Source organism: Phoca vitulina, unplaced genomic scaffold, assembly GCF_004348235.1.
Source record: "Phoca vitulina isolate PV1807 unplaced genomic scaffold, GSC_HSeal_1.0 scaffold28, whole genome shotgun sequence".
NCBI lineage: Eukaryota > Metazoa > Chordata > Mammalia > Carnivora > Phocidae > Phoca > Phoca vitulina.
The window spans coordinates 21280715-21302519 of NW_022589731.1; the positions used below are offsets into that span (position 1 = coordinate 21280715).

Consider the following 21805-nt stretch of genomic DNA (forward strand, 5'->3'; position numbering starts at 1 on the left):
TCTTTTCCTAAGTTATATTAAAATGGAGCTTATTGCTAAAATGCTTCATTTGATAGGTTCTGCATCTTGGAAGTATTGTTCCTTTAATATCTATCTGCATATTGGTCAGGGGATGTTAGGTTTAAACATGTTCTTATCCAGAAATAAATAACTTGCAAGGCTCTGTAAATGCAATCTGTACTGTAGAGATAGGAATGTGTCATCCGCTGCAGCCCCTAAATGGCCATTGATGACATGGTGTAAGATCACAGCGTTAACCTTTTTTAATACCAAAATATTCCTGGTTCTCTGAAATGGAAGCACAGGAATTCTAGCTAAGGATTTAAAAAAAAAAAAAAAGACAAAAGACAAACTTCACATCCTCTTCCTCACAACAGGAGGAGGGGCTAAAATGACAGAGCTAAAGATCTGGGCATCTGTAAAGATAATACCCACATAATGCACCATAAAAATTCTGTAAACTTTTCAACAGCACGTGTTTGGGCCTTGATATGGTTGCCGAACGTACTCTCAGTTACAGTAATTCTGTAGGTATTCAACAACGTAAGACTTTCTAACATGGCTTTGCCTTTTCACGAAATTAATAATTGTATGATGGAATGTAGCAGAACTGGGCTCCCTTTTGTGTGTTTGTGACGTGGATTTATTTAGTTTATCTGCGATCATGAATACTGTGTTGCCTAGATACAGTGGAGGACACCGGGAGAGTTCAATGCAGTCTTGTTTTCCGGAAGGCAAACCGATTCTTGGTATATTTTGTCTCTGCTTCAAGGCATAGGAAAACCATTGAAATGACCCCAGCTGAAGTCTTTATCATAAAACACTCAGAGTGAATTACGGAACTGTTGTCAACTGCCTTCTAATGTGAAAACGAGTCCCATGTGACCCTACTAGAAGGCAGAGGCATGATGGCATTTTACCTTGTCTGAGTGTTTTTGTAATTTTCATGCCATTAGTACAGGCAGCTCAAGATCTCCTTGTGAAAACGGCTCCCCAGTCAGACATTGGAAGAGTAAAAGGTTGAAGGGGCTGCTACCCAAGACCGCATTTCATGAATATTTAGGATTAGGAAATTGATTTCCTTATCACATTCTGCAACGCTCAACAGGTAGGTTGTGAGGGTTTAAAAAAAGGATTCAGATCTTATGCTAAAAATATCTTTCAGAGATTCCCACAGCCAAGCTGGGAACATAGAATGCCCCCTAAATAACTGACTAGTAACTTGGATGGCAGACTCCGCCTGCCACACGGGGTTCCATTTGGTTGTAGTTTTTGTGGGCATAGGGAGTCTGCCTAATTTTTATCTACAGCATTGATTCACTAGATCTGGTTACTGGTTCACATCTGAAAATAGTTATGATCCCATGGATAGCCTCCTCTATCTGTCTGAACACAGAATCATTGTACTGTGATTTGCTTAGCTCCAAACAGTACAGGGGGCCGGAGGTTTGCAGTGTCTGGGCGGTAGCCTGCTTGTACAAACACCCCCCTTCCCCATCTAAATAAGGTGCCGAGGCCAGCATGGTGGGAAGGGCAGTGTTTCTGTAAAGCAACGGTCTTGGCCTGCTCTTCAAATGTGCTCACAGCCTGCGAGCTCAAGGTCAAGTTTCTGCCCTGGTGTGGCCACACCTTAAAATTCCTCTCTGCTACTCAGGTTCTCTCCAGACCGTCCTGGTCAGAAGCCAGAGCCTGCCTTCCTTATCCTGGAGCTTCAAGGTGTGGCTGCTGGTGGCTGAGGCCCAGGGGCTCACAGAAAGCCCAGCCCAGCCTGGACTTGAAGCCCCTGGCTCTGGGCTGAGATCAGGGGTTCCAGAGAATCACTCAAGGTTCTACCTGGGGTCTCCGGAGCTGGGTCTGCGCCATAACCACAGCCGTGGATAGTTGGGGAACCGTTCTGCCAACAAAGCCTCGATCAAAAAGTCAACCTCCTGTCCAGAATCCCATAAAGCATGATATTTCAAGTTCACTAAACTATTGAAAGCACACAAGCCTTCCTTCCATGGAAAACTCAGTGATGGTAAAAATGCCTCCCGCAGCGCACCGCGCTGTAGCCAGCATTTCGCATAAATTAATAATTTACAAGTACCTGAGCAAGTACACAGAGCACCATAGCACAGCACCGGCGGCAGTAGCTCAAAGTTCGGAGAATAATGGTGTTTTAAACATTTAAAAAAAAATTCTAAAAGTTGGTACAAAAAACGAACTCCAACTGGAGTTGAACGATAGTGCAAACTTCTGTCTTCACTGTCGGAAAAAAGGTGTCGACTTGCTTCTCACTTGGTGTAGGCGGCGTGGGGGGGTCTGGGCGCTTGATGGGGGTGTTTAGGAGTGGGTCTGCGGCAAGAGAAAACAAAACTGTAACAGTTGTAGGCGGACCCCTGAGAGCGGCTTCTGCGGGTGCAGACGTCTGCGGTCGGGGTCTTTCCCTGCCCTGGGCTGGGCCTTCAGGATCAGCCCCCACCCCCGGTGCTGGGTTGCGGGTCCCCTCGGGGAGACTGCTGGTGGCTTATGCCCCTGGCCACTAGAGGAACCCTCGCCAGAGCCCCACCTCCTCTCCACGAGCTGCCTCTAGAGCCGTGCCCACTCGCTAGAAAAAATGGGAGCCACGTAGGTCATCGAACCTCTTCTAGGAGCCACGTGAGAAAAAGCAAAACCTAGAGGAGACACATTTTAGTGAAGAGTTTCCCTGAACTCCGCACACGCATCGTAGCTGTGCGTGTCCGTGGGGCTGTCATCAACGGGAAGAGCCCCCGAGCGACTTGGCATTTGGGGCCCTAAGTGGTCCCCATCCCGCGTGCGTCTACACTGACGGGGTGTGTCGTTTCGGCAACCGGATCAGCCCGGGCACGTCTGGGGAGCAGAGCCGGGGCACGTGGGATCCCTCAAAAACGAATTCTTCTCCTTCGAGAGCAAGACCAACACCAGCTCGCACCGGTGTCGGGCCGGCAGAGGGGACGACAGGCCGCGGCTTGATGGCGTTTGAAAAGAGCGCCCTCCCCTCGGGTCCGTGTAAAGCAGCGCTTTTTCTTTTGAACAAGAAAAGTAACTTTAAGACCGGCATACAAACCACAGTGAAATAATTAGGATGCTCTGCAATCTTTCTGTATTTATGCAGTCGGGAATGAAACCACTGTTCTGCCCCCTTGACCCGTGTTATCTCTGGGATTTATGAGGCCGCTCGCTCTCTCACAGGCCAAACATTTTTCCCAAAAGCTGTAATGACATCACGAACGTGTGTCTTCCCCGCTGGAGACACTGAATTACTGAGCCCAGGGCCTGGCCAACAGCCTACCTTTGGTTCTTTCGAGCTCCTACAGCAAGCTTCCTGCCAAGGGGGTATGTGTGTCAGAAGGGTGTTTTGGCTGCGGGTTTAACCTACCCATTGTGGGGAGCGAGGGGGGCCAACCTGTAGCCTTTGTCTGTTTCCAGGGTGTAAATCCTCCGGCTGTGTGAGCCGGCCACCTTCCATGGCATTTCCGCCATACAGAAATAGCTGTGTGTAACCTCCAGAACATAGGTAACGGAAAAAGGTAAAAAAGGGGTTTTGAGGCTTTTATGTTTTTCACATAACTTGTCTCAGTAGGCGTTTATGTAATAGTGGCTCGGTTTAACACCTAGCTTGCAAGATTCCTGGAAATTGAATGGCTCTCGAAAACCAGCATGGACCAGCCCCGGCACAGAGCCGGCGCACCTCCCTGGGTCAGGAGTCTACCTTCCTCATCCTGTGGGATAGGGTAAGCGATGGCCACGGCTGGGGAACAGTCCCGAAAAGGAGATTCCTTTTGTTAGTTGGATGGAGAAGCTCCCCATTGTACCAAGTGTTCAGGAACTAACTCCTCACCTCACCTCCCTCATTCATATGTGACTCCCCCCGACACACCTCACCTCCTTTCTCAGGCCCCCGGGGATGGGGCAGAGTTTATGAAGGTTTCCGATGGTTTTGGAGGTATGTTCAGTCTTCATAGGATCACAGCACTTTGAGGCTGTTCGTCTTCATCTTTTTGGGGGATGGGGTTGGCCCATCTCAAGAGTCACTGCTTTCCCAGACACACGACCTAGGGCTACTTGATCCTGGTTTCTCTTGGGACACTGGGGCTCTTGCCAAGAGCCCCTGGGTGATCCCGGGGAGTATAGGCTTGTGACTGCCTCCTGCTAATGCTCCTGTCTGCTTCGGCAGCTCTTTTATGCTGTTCCCAGGTACTGGGGTATAGGAAGCCTGGCCTGAGACTACTGGGCCCGCGTCCTGACAGGCCGGTGCGGCTGCCCCACACGGTTCTGGGGAGAAGGCGATGGGCGGGGCTGTTACACCGACCTGAGGGGCACCAGGTGCAGCCGCTCAGCCTCCTGCTGTCCCGGGGTCCTGGCTGCGGCGCTGGCGAGCCGGCTGGTCTTGCTCAAAGGATCTGCAGGCAGAGGCTTCTGAGGAGGGTTTGGCTTACGCGTTCCCTGCAACAAACCACAAGATTATGTGTGATCGCCCATCTCTGTGAGCTGTGACCAGAACCTGACCTCAGGAGCCACCAGAGTCCCCTGCAAAGTGGCAGGAGCTGGAGACTGGGGCCAGCTGCTAGGCTGTACAGTTTTCACGTCCGGAGCAAACTTTCTGAACGCATCCTCTCGCCATACAAGCTGGTTGACCTTTGTTAATCTTCTTGCCAACATTTTCTCTAACATTTAACAGGTGTCTCAATAGGCTCACATAGTTACACTCAAAGGAGGGGCTCCAGATGGCACACTGGCCACAGGTCTTGGGACACAGTGGACACTGGCATTTCTGGGCCAGTGCCACCTGGAGGATGTAAGCTTTCCTGTGTCTTTAAGCTTCCTTTCGATTTGTAAAGGCCTAAAATTGAGAGGTTGGTAAAAATCCTAATCTTCCAGAATTGTGTAACAGAATTCCTTCAACTGTGAATGAATTTGCCAACACAAGTAATCATCTTTCCTCCACCACTGTGGTGTCCATATACCCAGTGATGATCCAGATGGCTGAGTGAAATGCACCAAAATTCTTCTACCAAAATACTTAGAATCAAAGAATCACAAACTCACATAGAAAATGACAACCAGGAAGAAAACCAAAGAACGTGTTTTGAGGGACAAGTGTAACTCTCTAAGGAAGCTAATGGAAAGGTCACATGGACCAGAGCTTGAACTTGGGAGTGATTCTACACTGGGCTTTATCTAAAGACGAATGCCTTGGGACTGTGCCGGTCACTTGATAGGCTTAAACCTCAATTTCTCCTTTATGGGAGATAAAAGGGCCTATCTCAGAGCATTGTTATGTAGACTACATAAAATGATGCACAGGAGGGTGCCTGAGGGACTCAGTAGGTTAAGCATTTGCCTTCGGCTCAGGTCATGATCCTGGGGTCCTGGGATCGAGTCCCGCATCGGGCTCCCTGCTCAGCAGGGAGTCTGCTTCTCCCTCTCCCTCTGCTACTCCCCCTGCTTGTGCTCTAATAAATAAAATCTTAAAAAAAAAAGCAACAAACAACAGTAAAACCACAAGTCACTTGTTTCAGGGACCCCTCCCCCAGCTACCCTAAGAAGAGGGGGTGCAGAGGGGGACCTGGGGTGGGAAGTCAGTTAAGTGTTGACCGTGTTCTCCTCTTGGCCCACGGTGAACACAGGTGCCAAGACACTGCCTTCTCTGGTCCTTGGAGCCTAGAAGCCCTCACGAATGCAGGGCAAGTCTGTAGGAAATGGCGCCAAAACCTCAAGGAAGACAGGATGTCCTAATAAGAAGATGATCTACCTCACTGGCACAGGACGCACTATTCCATACTTCCAAGACCACTCAAGAGGATTTTGAAACACTTGACTTGAATTTCTCACAGTACTTACCCCACTAAAATTACATTTCCTCCGCAAATGGAGCTCAGTTGAAAGAACACAAACGTGTATAATCACCATTGAACATATCTTTGTAAGCAGAGGAAGCAAGTCTGGAAACCACAGCTGTATGGAAAATATGCCAAGTTGAAACAACGAGCAACGGGCCACTGACCAAGGGACAGACTTCAAAGAGACATTTCTATACCAGTTCTTATTAAAGGAAACAACATAGAGCAAATGCCTTAAGTAGGCATAAAGACCATCTAATGTGCCTGTGAGGCTGTGTACTGAGGACGGGCTGTTTGGATATTCAACCAGGCTCTGCACAAACACAAGGGTTACTGAGCCTCTAAGTTGTAGAGGGGGTGCTAACAGGACCTTCCTCAGGAGGTTGATGTGAGGACGGAGCTATTATCTGGAAAGCTCTCTGTGCAGGTCCTGGCTCACAGTGTCCAATGAGTATGTGTAAGCTATCCTACAGCTATTGGGGAGCGAATTTACCATCTAAAGGTACCGCAATCCTACCAGCAAACTTTGGGTAATAAACTATGGGAGTAAATCAAGCTCCATTTCCTGGAAGAGGGCAGAAGACTATGAGCAAGATATTAGTGTGTGATGTAAAAATGAATGTGTGCACCTATAAAACTGAAAGGCTTTGAGGTTTAAATGATTCATTACTAAATGATACTAGTTTTGCTGCTAAGAATGAATAAGTATCTGGTCTTGGTAATAAAGATAATGTCAGGTTTTTATTGCAGTGGAGAAAAAGTGAGATCCCTGTTATAATGTATCATAATATGTTTGGATTTATCACGGAAACTCAGGAGATAGGTAGCTTGGCCATTCATTCTAGTTTGTTTGGGACATTCGCAATTTATGTTTATGGCCCTGTTTAATTATTAATCACCACTCTCTCAGCTATGTCCTGGTTTAAAGGATAAATTGTACGGTCACCATAGTGACCAAAGCCCAAACCATGGAAATGCTGATCGAAAGTTCTGACATCAAACCCTGGGATCCGCAAGGCACCGATCCACTGTGAAACCGGTCACACTCGCAGATGCTGCCTAGGTTGACATGTCTACTTCCTGCCAGACCCGAATGTGAAGTTAGTGAAAGATGATGCATCCTCCCTTCTCAGATATCAGGCATGGCGATGGGAAGCCTACAAACAGGTGGGAGGAAACCCTAGCTGCACAGGCCATGACCTTGCAGGAAGGGGCAAGAGTCCTACACACCCTGTCAGACATCGCTTTTCATGCTGCCTTTGTAAACCTCGGTTTCCAAGAAAAGTCCAGCCTGGCCACAAAGAGTCCTCAGAATGGAGTGGAGAAAGGACTCCAGGCCAGATTGTTCATACTCAATAAATATTCCTGTAGACCGATTAAAATCAGGAATTCAGACCCCCATCTCTCTCCCTTTTCAACTTCCAGATATTGGAGGAAAATCGAGATCCACCATTACATAGAACTGTCCCATTTGTCCATGTTCTGCTCACGTTTTAGCAGCAGTTGCATAGTTCAAAGTTTTTAGAGGGTTGAGAATACATTTTTAAATCCAAATAGAGTCCTCTGCCTTCACCACCACCATCAACCATTATTTACTTCTGTGTAAGCGAGAGTAAATGCGTCCTGCTTATCAGAGACCTCTCCACAGGAAGATCAGATGTTTTCACGGGAAAATGCCAGCAACACCTCGGGTATCCCCGACGGGCCACGCAAGGCCGGGGTGCCATCAGCCTCACCACCCACACTCAGCCTCTGTCTGGCTCTGTGAGGAATACGCTTCAAGAGAACTCCAAGGATAACCAGTTCTCAGGGAAATGCGGCAATTTCTTTTTATTGTTGCTTCAAAAAAGCAGAGGTCTTGACACATCGGCTCTCTTAAAAGAACACACTAACACCTGTCTGTAAGATGACCTTGACCCTTCTTTCTGAGACTACCTGAAAACAGTACAGAAAATGCACATAAAGGAGTAATACTCTATCTTTGAGAAAAAATTTACAACCCCAAACAAACATATAAAAAGGAGGCAAAGTGTCCAGCAGGCCAGGGTGAAGAAAGGTCATGAGAAGGGAGAGAATGCCTGCCATGGCCAGCCTGACAGTGGAGAGGGGAAATCCAGCCCCCCTTGCTTGAAACAGGTGTGAGGAGTAAGCAGATACCATGCTATGTCCGGGCTGAACAAGCAGCAGCGTAGACAGGCCCAGCCACCCGTGCCAGCCTGGAGCAGGGCCAGGGCCCACAGAGTCCTTGCTGGGAGCAGGGAAGGCCAGACCCCTCTTCCCTCAGAGCCTTGAGCACTGGTCTGGCCCTTCCCCCAGCTGTCTGGTGACTGGTTTTCCAGGAAGAACTGTCCACATTTAAGGAGGAGTTGGGCACCCTAGAAAAAGGAAGGCAAGCGAAGAACCCACCCTGCAAAAATGTCTATCTGCAGAAATGAAAAACAGAGGCAGCAAAACTCAAATAAAACCATGAAAACCAAGGATGAAAACAGTACCGAACACAGGGCTGTGAGGGTCCTAGCTGAGGGAGATGACAAGTTCCACAGTAAAAGACCACAGCAAAGGTGACACAACATGGTGTCACTTAAGGGATCTGAGTAAAGATAGAAGAAATACCCACATTTATTTTATAAAAACTTCCCTGAAATAAAGAGGGTCAAAATCTATGGATTAGAAGGGCACCGTTTCCCTGGTAGACATAAATTCGACTCCTCAATAGTAAGACACAACCGATTGAAGGTACTGGACAGCAAGGAGACCAAATCATATCACTCAAAAGGGCAGAAAAAAACAGCTTCTGATTTGTCCAGGGCAGACAGAGGAAGCCCAGGTGTAAAGCAACAAAGAGCTGCAAGATGGCAAGATATACCAGGTCAACATCTCACTGCAAGAAGCAGCCTGCAGAGGTGGGTAGTACGCTGAAGCTGAGAAGCCATTTGGCAAATTCGGGAAACCTAAGTTTTGGTTTTTATATCCTTTTATGGTGAGGGAGATAGGAGTCCAAGGTCAGCACCAGCCCAAGTTTAATAGGAGACTATCCCCTTCCCTTCCCAACCTCTCCTCAATAAAGCCGGGCTCTACAAAGAACTATACCTCAGGTAAAAATGTTCTAGAAGCACTAGGAAACTGTAAGGAGAGTTCCCTTGGTGTTAGGCAGACCAATGTAGGAAAATAAACCTCTAACCACAAATTGCACTTGAGGACCTGAAGCTGAGATCACATCACCTCAGTGGCTCAATAAGGTCAAGCCATTTAGAGGAGTCTCAAACTAGCACTGCCTCCAGGCGCCAGGCAGAGACAAAATATATCCTCTTTGGAGGGTCACACCTTCATCCTAGATCTCAGAGAACTCCCAGATGGTTTTCTAGATAATTTTCCAGAAAAACGAGCAGCTCATGGTACAGAATTACCAAGCACACAAAGAAGCAAGGAATTGTGAAAGAAACCTCAGGAGTAAATACCCAAAGACTTCAGATTATGGAATTATTTGAACACATTTTCTGTGTTTAAGGAAATAGAAGACAAGTCAACATATTTGAATAATAAGGAAAATTTCTAGAAAGAAAAAGTAAATAAAACATAATTGCACCAAAAAGAATAAAATACCTAAGAATACACTTAACCAAGGAGGTGAAAGACCTGTACTCTGAAAACTATAAAACACTGATGAAAGAAATTGAAGACGACACAAACAAATGGAAAGATATTCCATGTTCGTGGATTGGAAGAATTAATATTATTAAAATGTCCCTAATGCCCAAAGCAATCTACAGATTCAATGCAATTCCTAGCAAAATACCAACAACACTTTTCACAAACTAAAACAGATAATAGTAACATTTGTATGGAACCACAGAAGGCCCCATTAGCCAAAGCAACCTTCAAAGAAAGAAGAACGAAGCTGGAGGTATCACAAGCCCAGATCTTAAAATATACGACCAAGCTATAATGACCAAAACAGTATGGTACTGGTGCAAAACGGACACACTGAACAATAGAACAGAACAGAATGCTGAGAAATAAACTCATGCTTATCTGGTCAATCTATGACAAAGGAGGCAAGAATATACAATGGGGAAACAAGTGTCTTTAGTAAATGGTGCTGGGAAAACTGGACCACTTTCTTACACTACACGCAAAAATAAACTCAAAATAGATTATAGACCTAAATGTGAGACCTGAGATCATAAAACTCCCAGAAGAGACCATAGGCAGTAATCTTTTTGACATCAGCTTTAGCAACATTTTTCTAGATATGTCTTCTTAGGCAAGGGAAACAAGAGTCAACTATTGGGACTACACCCAAATGCAGAATCTTTGTACAGCAAAGGAATGAACAAAACAAAAAGGCAAGCTACTGAATGGGAGAAGATATTTGCAAATGACAGATCCAATGAGGAGCTAATATCCAAAATATATAAAGAACTTGCACAACTCAAGACAAAAAAAAAAAAATCCAATTAAAACATGGGCAGTGTGGGGCACCTGGGTGGCTCAGTCGTTAAGCGTCTGCCTTCGGCTCAGGTCATGGTCCCAGGGTCCTGGGATCGAGCCCCGCATCGGGCTCCCTGCTCTGCGGAAAGCCTGCTTCTCCTTCTCCCACTCCCCCTGCTTGTGTTCCCTCTCTCGCTGTCTCTCTCTCTGTCAAATAAGTAAATAAAATATTTAAAAAAAACATGGGCAGAGGACCTGAATAGACATTTTTCCAAAGAAGACCTATAGATGACCAACAGACACATGAAAAGATGCTCCACATCACTGATCATCAGGGAAATGCAAATCAAAACCACAGTGAGATACCACCTCACACATCAGAATGGCTAGTATCTGAAAGATAAGCAGTAACAAGTGTTGGTGAGGATGTGGAGAAAAAGGAACCCTCATGTACTGTTGGTGAGAATGTAAGTGGGTGCAGTCACTGTGGAAAGCAGTATGGAAGTTCCTTGACATTAAAATAGATACATGATTCAGTAATTCTCCTACTGGGCATTTACCCAAAGAAAATGAAAACACTAATTTGCAAAGATATATGCACCCCTATGTTTATGGCAGCAGTATTTACAGTAGCCAAGACATGGAAGCAGCCCAGTGTCCATCGACCGATGGATGGATAAAGAAGGTGCAGTACAGATGTACAATGGAATATTAGTCAGCCATAAAAAAGAATGAGATCCTAGAGGGTACTCTACGAAGCGAAATAAGACAGAGAAGACAAATACCCTATGATTTCACCTGTGGAATCTAAACGTGTAATAAAAAAAAACAAACAAATGAACAAATAAAGCAGAAACCAATCCGTAAATACAGAGAACAAAACTGGTGGCTGCCAGTGGGGGGAGAGGGAGGAGAATGGGCAGAAAGGGGTGAAGGAGCGGCGGGTACAGGCTTCCAGTAATGGAGTGAATAAAGCACGGGGATGAAAGGCACAGCACACACAATACAGTCAACGCTCTTGTAACGGCGGCGTATGGTACCAGCTGGGAGCGACGCTCGTGAGCCCAGCTCACGTACGCAGCGGTCGGAGCCCTGTGTTGTGCACCCGAGACTAATGTCGCATTCTGTGTCAGCTGTCCTTCAATAAAAAAAAAAAGTAAAACACAGGTGAATGTAAGTGCAAACTGTGTGAGGCCAACTGTAATTTGATACCATTTATGTAAATTGAAAAACACAGCATATTATATACTCATCGGATATATATCTATGTGAAGATATTGAAAAGGTTCTATAGAAAAATTAATACCAACCTTTAAAAGTGATTGTATCTGAGGTAGTCACAGTGACTTTGTCTGGACTGCTTTGTTTTTCCTTTTTTTTTTTTTTTCCCAAAAGGAAACTGTGCATGTCACGTATCTGAGATTTAAATAGGCACATAGAAGAACATGGAGATAACAATGGGTTGTTTCTGTGTCGTGTAGTGCAAATGTGGTGAGTTCTAGATTATTTTCACTCTTGTGTGTTTTAAACATCTTAAGAACTCATGACAACAAAAAGGAAAATAATTTCAACCTTTGGGCCAAAGAAAAAAAACACAAGGGGAAGTGTAGGTGATTTTAAAAATATAAATATTGAGAACAGTACAAATCAGAACCAGTGAGCATGGATAATGCAGTGTTTGGAGGGAAATTCCTAGACTCCTGTGCTTAGTTGATAATGTATGCATAAAATAGTGAAGTATGAACAGAAATGAAGTAAGGGTCTAAGAAGTTAGAGAAATAAACCTAAGGATGAAGCGAAATGATAAAGGAGAAAAGAATACATTAGAAAAATGAATAGCTATCACTTAGCAGAGACTCATTACACAGCAGGCTAATGATATTAGATATTTTCATGTAATGACCACGAAGCCCAGTGAGGCAGGTGCGCTGTCTGGCATGTGCTGGGGGGACTAAGGTAGCACTTCTGTGGCTGAAGGGCGGGGACCAGGAGGCCGCATCACATATAAGCCCCCCGCCAGCTCCTGTGGGTGGGCTGGGGCTGCCGAGCAGCCAGAGAACGCTAAAAAAACACAGGCCAGGAAGGGACAAACCAGCATACAGACTCAAGAAACGGGGTTGAGGATTACTCAGGTGGCCTTCTAGAAAAAGGGAGTTGGATTCCTACTTCATTTTATACACCAACATCAATGGCAGATGGATCAAATATTTCAGTGTAAAAAAATCATGAAAGAATGAGACAAAAACTTTTGTATTCTTTGTGCAGGCAGGCCTTTCTAAAAGGACAATGAGATGGCAGAGGAGACAAAAAGACAGTTTATGAAAAAGGAAAAAAAAAAACCCACAAACGGATCTTAAACCTTTGAAAAGATGTTCTGCATCATTTATGGGAAGAGAAATGTAGATACCATTTATTTTTTTTTACCCATCATATGAACAAAGACAAGCGAACTCTGAACACCGTGTCGGTGGGAGAGTTGGGGAGTAGAAGTCAGCAGGACTCCTTTCCAGGCTGTTCCACCTAATCAGATCAGCTTTTGGACAGCCATCGTGGTCCCGGGACGTCACCCCACAGACATCCTCTCCACGGCCCCGAGGTCCCCGGGCGAGGACACACCTGTTTGATGCAGCAAATGACTGGATACAACCCACGTGGCCCTCAGTAAGGGACAGGTTAAATAATTTATGGGATGGCTCCACAACGAACACGAAGTAGCCAAAAGAACGAGGTGGACCCCCCGTATCACCGATTGGGCATAACCAGAGTGCCAGAGACTCCAGGGTGGGCTGCATTTGAGTTCCGAACAAGAATCCAAGAGGAAACAAGATTGCCAGCAAGCCAGCAGGTGCTTAAGGCGGGTGTTGGGCAGACGGTGTTTCATTGTACTCTTTTCTCCAATTTTGCATGTTCAAAAATTTCCAAATTTTCGATAATCTCTCTCTCCAGAGAGAGACAAAGTGGAAATGAGGCTTTAGCCTGTATTCCAAGTTGTAGTTTACAAAAGCCTAGGAACCATGCTTGCTTCTGGCAAAAGAAGCCTGGTGGCAGAGGTGGGAGGGAGACCAATTGTTTTCTAAGTAACCCTCTGTTCTGTTGGAATGTGTAATTATGGGCACACATGACCTATTACAAAACATAAAGGGTAAAATAGGCACCATTTTTTCATGTACAGCTTACCTGCTTCTCGTAACTTTCTAAATGAGTGGAAAACAAACACCGCTTAGAATACTGTTATCATTTGAATGGCTTCCCTCTGCAGTTACTTCTCTCCAGAGAGATACAGGGGCTTCCACAGGTAATAAGTGTTTTTAGAGACATCACACGGGTTTGTCACATGAATAACTGGTATAGGATATAGAAACCAAAGAAATTTCAGTTAAGATTCCTGGAAGTACTGGGCAGGTGGCAGGGGGAGGTCAGCAGGAGTCCAAGACCTTGGTGGCTACATTTCAGATTTACAGGAGGAAGGGACTCAAAGTTTTATGAACTCATGACTCATGGAGCGTGGTGGCCCCAGGGGAATAATCGATACTGTGACAAGGCTTCTTTTTTACTACTTAAAATTCACATCCATTCAGCATATTCCCCTCACATCTATGTTCAAGGTACGACTGGACGTGGGTGTGCCTGGAGATGCATGACCCGGTCTGTGCCTCCGGACATGGGGCAGAACATGCATCAGGGTAACCCCGGGCCGAGGCAGCAGGTGAGCGTGGAGGCTCGTGGGGGGACTGCGGAAAAGGTCAGACAGGAGGCAGTCTTGGACAGCATCTGGGCAAAAGGAGAAAATTTGGAAGCAGCGAGCAGGCACGGGTGGGGGGCCGGCGGGTGGTGTTGGGTGGGGGACATTTTCCAGCACTTGTGCTCAACGATTAGCTTTTGGGTTGCCTGCCATAATGAAAGCTTTTAGAAAGATCAGTTTCGTCGTATTTCATCTCACTTCCTTGGGAGAACATCTTGACAAATGGATTTCCTCTTCTCATTACTCACTGGCATTTCTGATGAGAAAGGACCTAAATCATCAGATTTCCAGACCCTGTGAGCGCTGGTTTAAATACCGGACACCCACACAGGCCAGAAGGGTACAAGTCCTTATTCATTTGAATGCTGAGTTCATTCTGTTGAAGAGGACTTGGAGAGTCAGGGCTCAGCCTCCAAGTCCAAATTAATTTGTTTGGCTCACATCTATATCCTAAAGCATTTGGGAACGGGTAGCTGTTGTTTTCCAATCACAGCCAGGGAGGTGGGGGGATGGAATTGTTCAGCACCCTCTCTGTGGGGCTGGGGAGGGCGGGGAGTTTGGGGCTCCTTGAAACAGACCTTCCTCCCCCCCACCTCCCCAGGCCACTGAAGCAAAGTTGGGCCGCTCTGGAACCTTCTCTGTCAGCAGAGACTGTACAAGATGAGCTGGTCTCGTTTTACAAAACATGGTTTGTAGTATGTTCCGCAGACACAGACAAGGTGTTGATGGGGAGAAATGTCCTGTCAGAAACACGGAACCAAACCTCTCCACCTCTGCAGAAAATGCACGCAGCCTTCTTCGTATTCAAAATGCAGCTCCAGGACCGCTCTGGTTCCGAACAAGGCCTGGCTCCAGGAGAGATCAGTTAGGACAAGAAGAACCGGAGCAGGCTTGCACACGTTGCAAGCAAAAGAAAAGAGAAATGTAGGATTCTCTTGTTACAGACGGAAGCCTCTACAGGACGCCAGAAGGTCCTGGTATGGCTGTAGGAAATGGGGGCAAAGATGAGTCCAACACGGCTGAGGGGGTCAGTGGTGTGAACTATGCTAACCATGACCGTCTTCAACCCGAACAGCCTCTGCCTCCCTCCTCTCTAGCCACCCATCTGTCGCAGACTGCAGGCAGCAAACGTGGCTTTCCCACCTCTGGGAGCCTTCCTACACAAGCTGTTTGGCCTCACTGTGCCTTGTTCCATCCTCTGTAAAATGGGGCCAAGCGGGAACCATCAGCTCCCAGGCCCTGGGAGATGGTCAGAAATGCTTGGCTCAGGAATATCAGCCATGTAATTGGTGTTCAATAAATGTTTGCTATTTTACAGCAATTTAAAATAGAAATAGAAAGCTCCTTATACCAGAATGAGTAAAATAACACATTCAGACACATACATGCACACAGAAATACACTTCTACACTATTTGGTTATAAGAATAAAAATAGAAATGAATCCTGTCATTGCCGTTTGGATGACATTTCTGCCGTGCGGACAAGCAGTGCCAGAAATAGGGCTGGCAAATATTCTCATGGGCCTACCAGCTCTTTTAGGAAAAGACTTTGATTCAGCAAAAATCAGTCTTAAGATATGGATCCAATTGTCCTTTTTTGGTTCTTACTTTCCTAAAAAAGCTAATCTGACTGGAAAAACAATCTCAGCCAGTGAGTTCAGTATTATAATTCACTGATAAGAGTGCATGGAGGAAAAGACTTCCTGGCATTTTCCAGGAAACTAAGGGCTTAAAAAAATAAACAAAGACGGCTCTAAGCCAAATATGCCCACACATCAGCATGTATCGTTCAAATGGCATTTTATGGAGCAGATCTCAAAATCAAATACAGATAAATGCTAAGAGAGCGACACCTGCATGAAGTTTTCACTCTTTAGAAGAATGACCCGGCTACGAATTGAAGGTGCCTCTGAGGCTCCCTTTAGAATCCTGGCACATTTCAGTTTGACAGCAGAAAATTGCATTTCAATCTGCTGCTACTTAACACAGCCCTCTCTAGACATAATTTTCTGTGAGCAGAAATCTCTTTTCTTTTTGGGCGGAATTATCTATTTCTTAGATGTGACATTGAACACATTTTTACTTAAACTTTAAGTGAATTCATTAAGCCAATTAATCAGAATAAACTACATAAAGGAATTCAGGTGGATATGTCCTAGCAATCTAATGAAAAATCCCAAGAGTCTGTCCCTATCTGGCCCTCTTCTCTTCTAGGCGCAAAAATATACACACTGATGTTTAGCAGTTGAGAATATGAGTGGTCCTCATATCTTCCAGTCTTTTGAGGGTCACACCTCATTGTTCAATTCAGGCTTAGTGGCTTGAGGCCCTCTCTTATGTGACAGGAAGATGCTCTGTGTCCAAACTCTTGTCAGTTTCCCCGAGTGGCGTCTGCGTACTGGGCTGCTGCCAGCTCCTTCCCCGGACTCCTCCTCCCGACTACAGTTCGGATCCTCTCCTGGCATCTCAGACCTGACTCTGCAGGGTGCTGTCCTCTTCCTGGACAGCTTCTCCTTCCTTCTCCAGCCTACCTGGGACTGGCTCGAGGCCACTGTGGTGATGGTCTGCATGCTTCCCTGAAACTTTGAGCATGTCATAGGGGACCAGCACACAGATGTTTCCCCTCCAGGGGTCCCTAGCTCACCCAGTGTTTCTAGGGCCTCCCTCCCTCCTGGAAGTCAGGTCAGTTGACTTCATGAACAAAGTCTGTGGTCAAGAAAGTGATCTTCTTGGATCAGTTCAAGATGGGTGAGATTATAGAGAGATGGTAGAAAGTTCATCGATGATGATGGAACAGTTCTCTGTCCTGAACATGGTGTTACATGAATCTGTACACAGAGGAAAACTGCAAAAAACCACACACACACACACAAATGCAGTTTAGAAAAAGGTAAAACTGAGTAAGGTCTGTAGTCTAATTAATAGTGTGTGCCAAATGTTAATTTCTTGGTTTTGGGATCGTACTATGGCTATGTCACCATTGGAGGGCTCAAGAAACTATGTACTATTTTTACAAGTTCTTGTGAGTCTACAATCATTTCCAAATAAACTTTAAAAAAGCAAAAAAAAAAAAAAAAAAAAAAAAAGTGATCTTCTTGCTGGATTCTGTGTAGCTCTTCAACTGCCAGGTGCCCATCCCTCCTCTCCTGGGCCCTGGTGTCAGGCTGGAGCCTGCCGCCTCAAGTGGCTTCTTCCCAAGAAGATCCTTTCAGACTTCTGCTCAAGACCCACACTTGCTAGGTGCTGCATCTTCTCCCCTTAGTACACATTATTCTATTTTTAAAAAATGACCATAATGGTAGAAATGACCCTTTTTGGGGGGGTGGGTACAAAGGTGAATGATTTTTAATACTTTTGTAGTCAGAGAAAAACAACATAGAGTATCTTAAGAACAACCACCTCCAGAAGGGCTCTCAAAGCCTTCTGGGATCCATGCACAGATTTCCTTTCTTTCCTCTTCACTTCCTGCCAGACCCTGAGATGAACTACCCGGCAGCAGGACGCACAGAAAAAGGCACCTGGTGGTTCCAAAGTGGCCAAAGTGGCCTGAAAGAGGCAAACGTCTGCTGATTGGTCTGAACCTTGCCCCCCACACCCCCAAGTGTGTGTTCCCTCAGACAGAGTCGATGCCACACAGAGTGTGGCATTCTGTGATGCTCCCTGCTGACACAAGCACACAATTGTAGGTGGTCACATGCCTCTGTGACCCCCCGTCCTCCTTCCACTATCCTGTTCCTAAGCCCGCCTTCTGCCTCTCATGCTCTGGGGGAACTTGGGAGGAGTCAACTAACAGCCAGATGAACACACTGCATTAAGTTTCCTCTAAAATGTTGGCAGGATGAAAAGGAAACAAAAGTTTGTTTCCTTGATCGAGGCTGAGGAATTGGGTTGAGAAGCTTGCGTTCCAAGGGTCATTTCATCGCGAAGGAAATGGTACCCAGGAAGGGGACATCTGTGGACAAGAGAGGGACCGGATTCAAGCGTCCTCGATTTGTATAAATCAAATAGAACACTTGATGGAAAGATCAAATGTTTTCTATAAAGAACTAACTTTTAACCTTTCAATGTGAGGTATGTATCATGTCTACGATAACGTTTTCCTTCTGGAAGGTTTGGATGGTAAGTCTGGACGAATGAAGCACGGCTAGCCACGTAGCTGTGTGTTTGTCAGGTTGTGGGGGGCAGGGCATGGGGACTCGAAAGTGCACGATGTCCATGGATTCAATCTATGCTGCCAAGTAAGAGCCACCTCCAAATATTCGCCATACCTGCATGGAATTAATTTCAGTCCTCTATGTGCGATGGGAGAGAAAGCGCGAGCCTAATCTGTATCATATGTCTCGGAAAAGCTCCAGACAGACACCAGCCTGGAGTGAGAAATGTGGATTTTTCAGTTCCTAATGTTTAAAGGGTAACATTTCCTTCGTTTCATAAAACAGAATGAAGGCCTTTTTTGGGGGCTGTTTTTGAAGGAAATCTTGAGGGAGTGACTTCTGTAGGCATTCGCTGCTGTGAGGAAAAAAAGATACTAGCAAGTGAAAATATTTTGCCTCAGATCTCATAGTCTGTTAAAGACAGTCCCAATTTGACATGGTGCATAGGCGAGTTGCTTAAAGAGAGACATCAGAAGCCCCAGCATGGGGGAATCCATAGGGAAGAGGATGGCAGGCTCTGCGGATATCTGAAATTTGCATGCAAAGTATTGAGTACTGGTGCATTTTCTGAGGTTCATAGCTTTCATCAGATTCTCGAGTAAGTCCATCACCCAGAAAAGTTTAGGACATGCCCACTGCCTTCCCCCATTGTAAATCCAAGACAGGCTAGAAAAACAATTGTAAAAGAACTCTCAACAGCCAGTAAAATAAACAGAAGAAACTAGAGGTAGATCTTGACTGATATTGAAATGGAAGGGGACTTTGCAAACACAAAGAAAATGGGAGAATTCACACAAAAGGTGAATAAATTTAATATGTAAAACTGGAATTCCTTTTATACCCCAAAATATCATAAATAAAATTAAAAGGTAAATTAGGGAAATGTTTACAATAAATTACTGGAAAAGGGTAAATGCTCTTAATAAGAAAATGAACTCTTACAAATTGGGAAGAACAACTCTCTCTCAAATAGAAAAACGTAGGCCAAAGGTAGGAACAATTCATAGAACAAATACAGTTAATAGCAGCTATATGCTGGAGCTGGCTGGTACTAGCTCATGTCGGCCAATTCTCTACTCCTTGTTTAGTGACATTACATTGATAGCCTGAAATTGGCCATGGTGGGAGTTTTTACAGCAGAGAAATCACTGACTAATCAAGGCTTTTTTTGTTTTGTTTTGTTTTTTTGATGGCCAATTTAATGTTACACCATTGGTTAGTAGATATATAAAGAGCAGTTCAAGTGTACCATTAATCAGAGAAATAAAAAAAGAAATGAGCTCTGGACAAGATGGAATAAGCACTCTTCAACCTATACCTCCTGCAAATTACAACAAAAAAGTCTGGAGCAAATCCATGAAGCAACAGAAACTCTGAAAGTTGGAGAAAAATAAATGGACTGGCTGTGGACCTCAGAACTCAAGGAACTTTCCAATAGTGAATTCTTATTTTTGTTTCTGCCATTTTTATATCTTGGCCTGTGCTCTGGAGAGGCTCCCAGTCTGGAAATGCTAATGGCACCAGAGCCAAAGGAGACCAAGGAAAGCCTTCCGTCTGCAGCCAATAGATGGGGAACAGTGTGCCTCAGTAAGGAGAAACATCTTGACCATACCTGACCTTACTCCAGTTCCAGGTGGGTACCAGAAAAAGCCATCCCCTCCGCCCCCAACTGGTCACCACATCCTGGAGATGGCAGATCCCTGCTTCCCAATCCTGCTTACAGTAACAGGCCACATCTCTTCCCTGGAACAGAGACTGTGGGCTGAACTTTTTGGTGGATTCCTCATCGCCACAGAGGCCAGAAGGAAATGGAACAACATTTTTCAAATGTTGAAAGAACAGTCAACCCAGAATTCTATATCCAGGGAAAATATCCTTCAGGAACAAAGGTGAAATAGACATCTTTGGATGAAGGAGAACCAAAAGAACTTGTCACCAGTGGACCTGCTTTAACAGAATAGCTAATGTTTCTCAGACAGAAAGGAAATGATAACAAAAAGAAACTCAGAATATCAGGAATGGAAGATGAGAAAGGGTGGATATGTGAGTAGATGTAGCAGACCACTCTTAAGTTTTAAGACTTGATTTTAAACACGTCTTGCTTCATGGTTGAAAGCAAAATTATAGCATCTGAAGTGGTTCTCAATGCACATAAAGGTATCACTTAAGACATCTATGTGATAAAGGGGGAAGAATAAAGAGATCTCAAAGGTGGTAATGTTTTTACATTCCACTTGAATTGATAACGTACTCATACTAGTAGACTGTGATAAATTACGCGCATACAGTGTAATCTTTAGAGCAGGAGTTTTTCAGTCACGTGATTTTGTCCACCTGGGGCATCTGGCAATGCTCGGAGACATGGTTCCATGTGCAACTGCCATCTAGTTGGTAGAAACCAAGATGCTGCTAAACATTCTACAATGCACAGGACAGTCCCATATAACAAGGCATTATCCAGCCCCAAATGCTGACAATGCTGAGGTTGAGAAACCCTGCCCTATGGCAAACTATACAAAGACGTATCTCAAAACCACTATAGGTTAATCAACAGGGAATTCCAAAAAATGTTCAACTAACCTATAGGAATTCAGGAAAGAGGAGCACAATAAACAAAAATCAGAGGGAACAAACAATATTAAAATGGTAGACAAATTCTAACACACCATTTTAATTGCATTAAAAGTAAATGATCTAAACACACCTATTAAAAGACAGTGATTGACAGAATGGATGACCCAGCTACAAGTGGTCTCCGAGAAACTCATTTTCAATATGATGACACAGGTAAGGTAAGAGTAGAAAGGTGGGAAAAGACACACCTTACAAACACGAATCAAAAGAAAACTGAAGTGGATATATGAGTATGAGATAAAGTATACTTCAGAACAAAGATAATTACCAGAACTAAAGAGGGCTAGGACATAATGATAAAAGGGTCCATTCACCAAGAAAACACAACAATCTCAACTCTGTGTACCACAAACACCAGAGCTTCAAAATACATGAAGGAAAAACTGATGGACTGAAAAGAGACACATTCATTGTTGAAAACATCAACATCCCCTTTGAGTAAGTGATGGAACTGCTAGACAGAAAAAATGAGATTTTTTTAAATATCAAATTGGCAAAGCTTTGAAATGGTAATACTTAAAACTAGCAAAGTCATGAAGAGACAGATGCTCTGTAATAATGTGGAAACCTAAATATACATAGGAGTCCTGAAAAAATATTTAATTTATATATTAAGAGGCTTAAAAGGTTACAGCACTTTTCAACCGAATACTTTCACTTTTAGGAGTATCTCCTAAGGGAATAATTAAAGTGTTCCAAAATTTATCCATCTAGACCTTCACAACAGAGCTATTTATAATAGCAGAAATTAGAGACGTCCATACCTGCCCACTAATTGGCAAGTGCTTAAAAATGTATTCTACATAGATATATAGTGCTATTGTTAAAGTGACATGTTTAAGAATTTTTAGTGCTGTGGTAAATAGGAATGATTTTAAGGCAAAAAAGTAGTATATAAAGTAATGTGCATACAGAATAATCTAAATTATGTTAAAAATACACATGCAATTCTTAAATACAAAAATTACTAGAAGTATGACAATGATAGCAGTGAAAAATT

The 21805-nt window shown here is 44.6% G+C and overlaps 1 protein-coding gene across 1 annotated transcript in view; it reads right to left on the reverse strand.

Annotated features, from left to right (window-relative positions):
• LOC116643982 (disintegrin and metalloproteinase domain-containing protein 12-like) overlaps positions 1-21805 on the reverse strand; it is a 583570-nt gene continuing 561765 nt past the window's right edge. Inside the window, exons 31-32 of the mRNA XM_032423146.1 lie at positions 4313-4446; positions 1-2334 (exon numbers count right to left, since the gene is read on the reverse strand). Coding sequence (XP_032279037.1) covers positions 2274-2334; positions 4313-4446 — 195 coding nt within the window. The 3' untranslated portion in view covers positions 1-2273. The remainder of the gene's footprint in view (positions 2335-4312; positions 4447-21805) is intronic.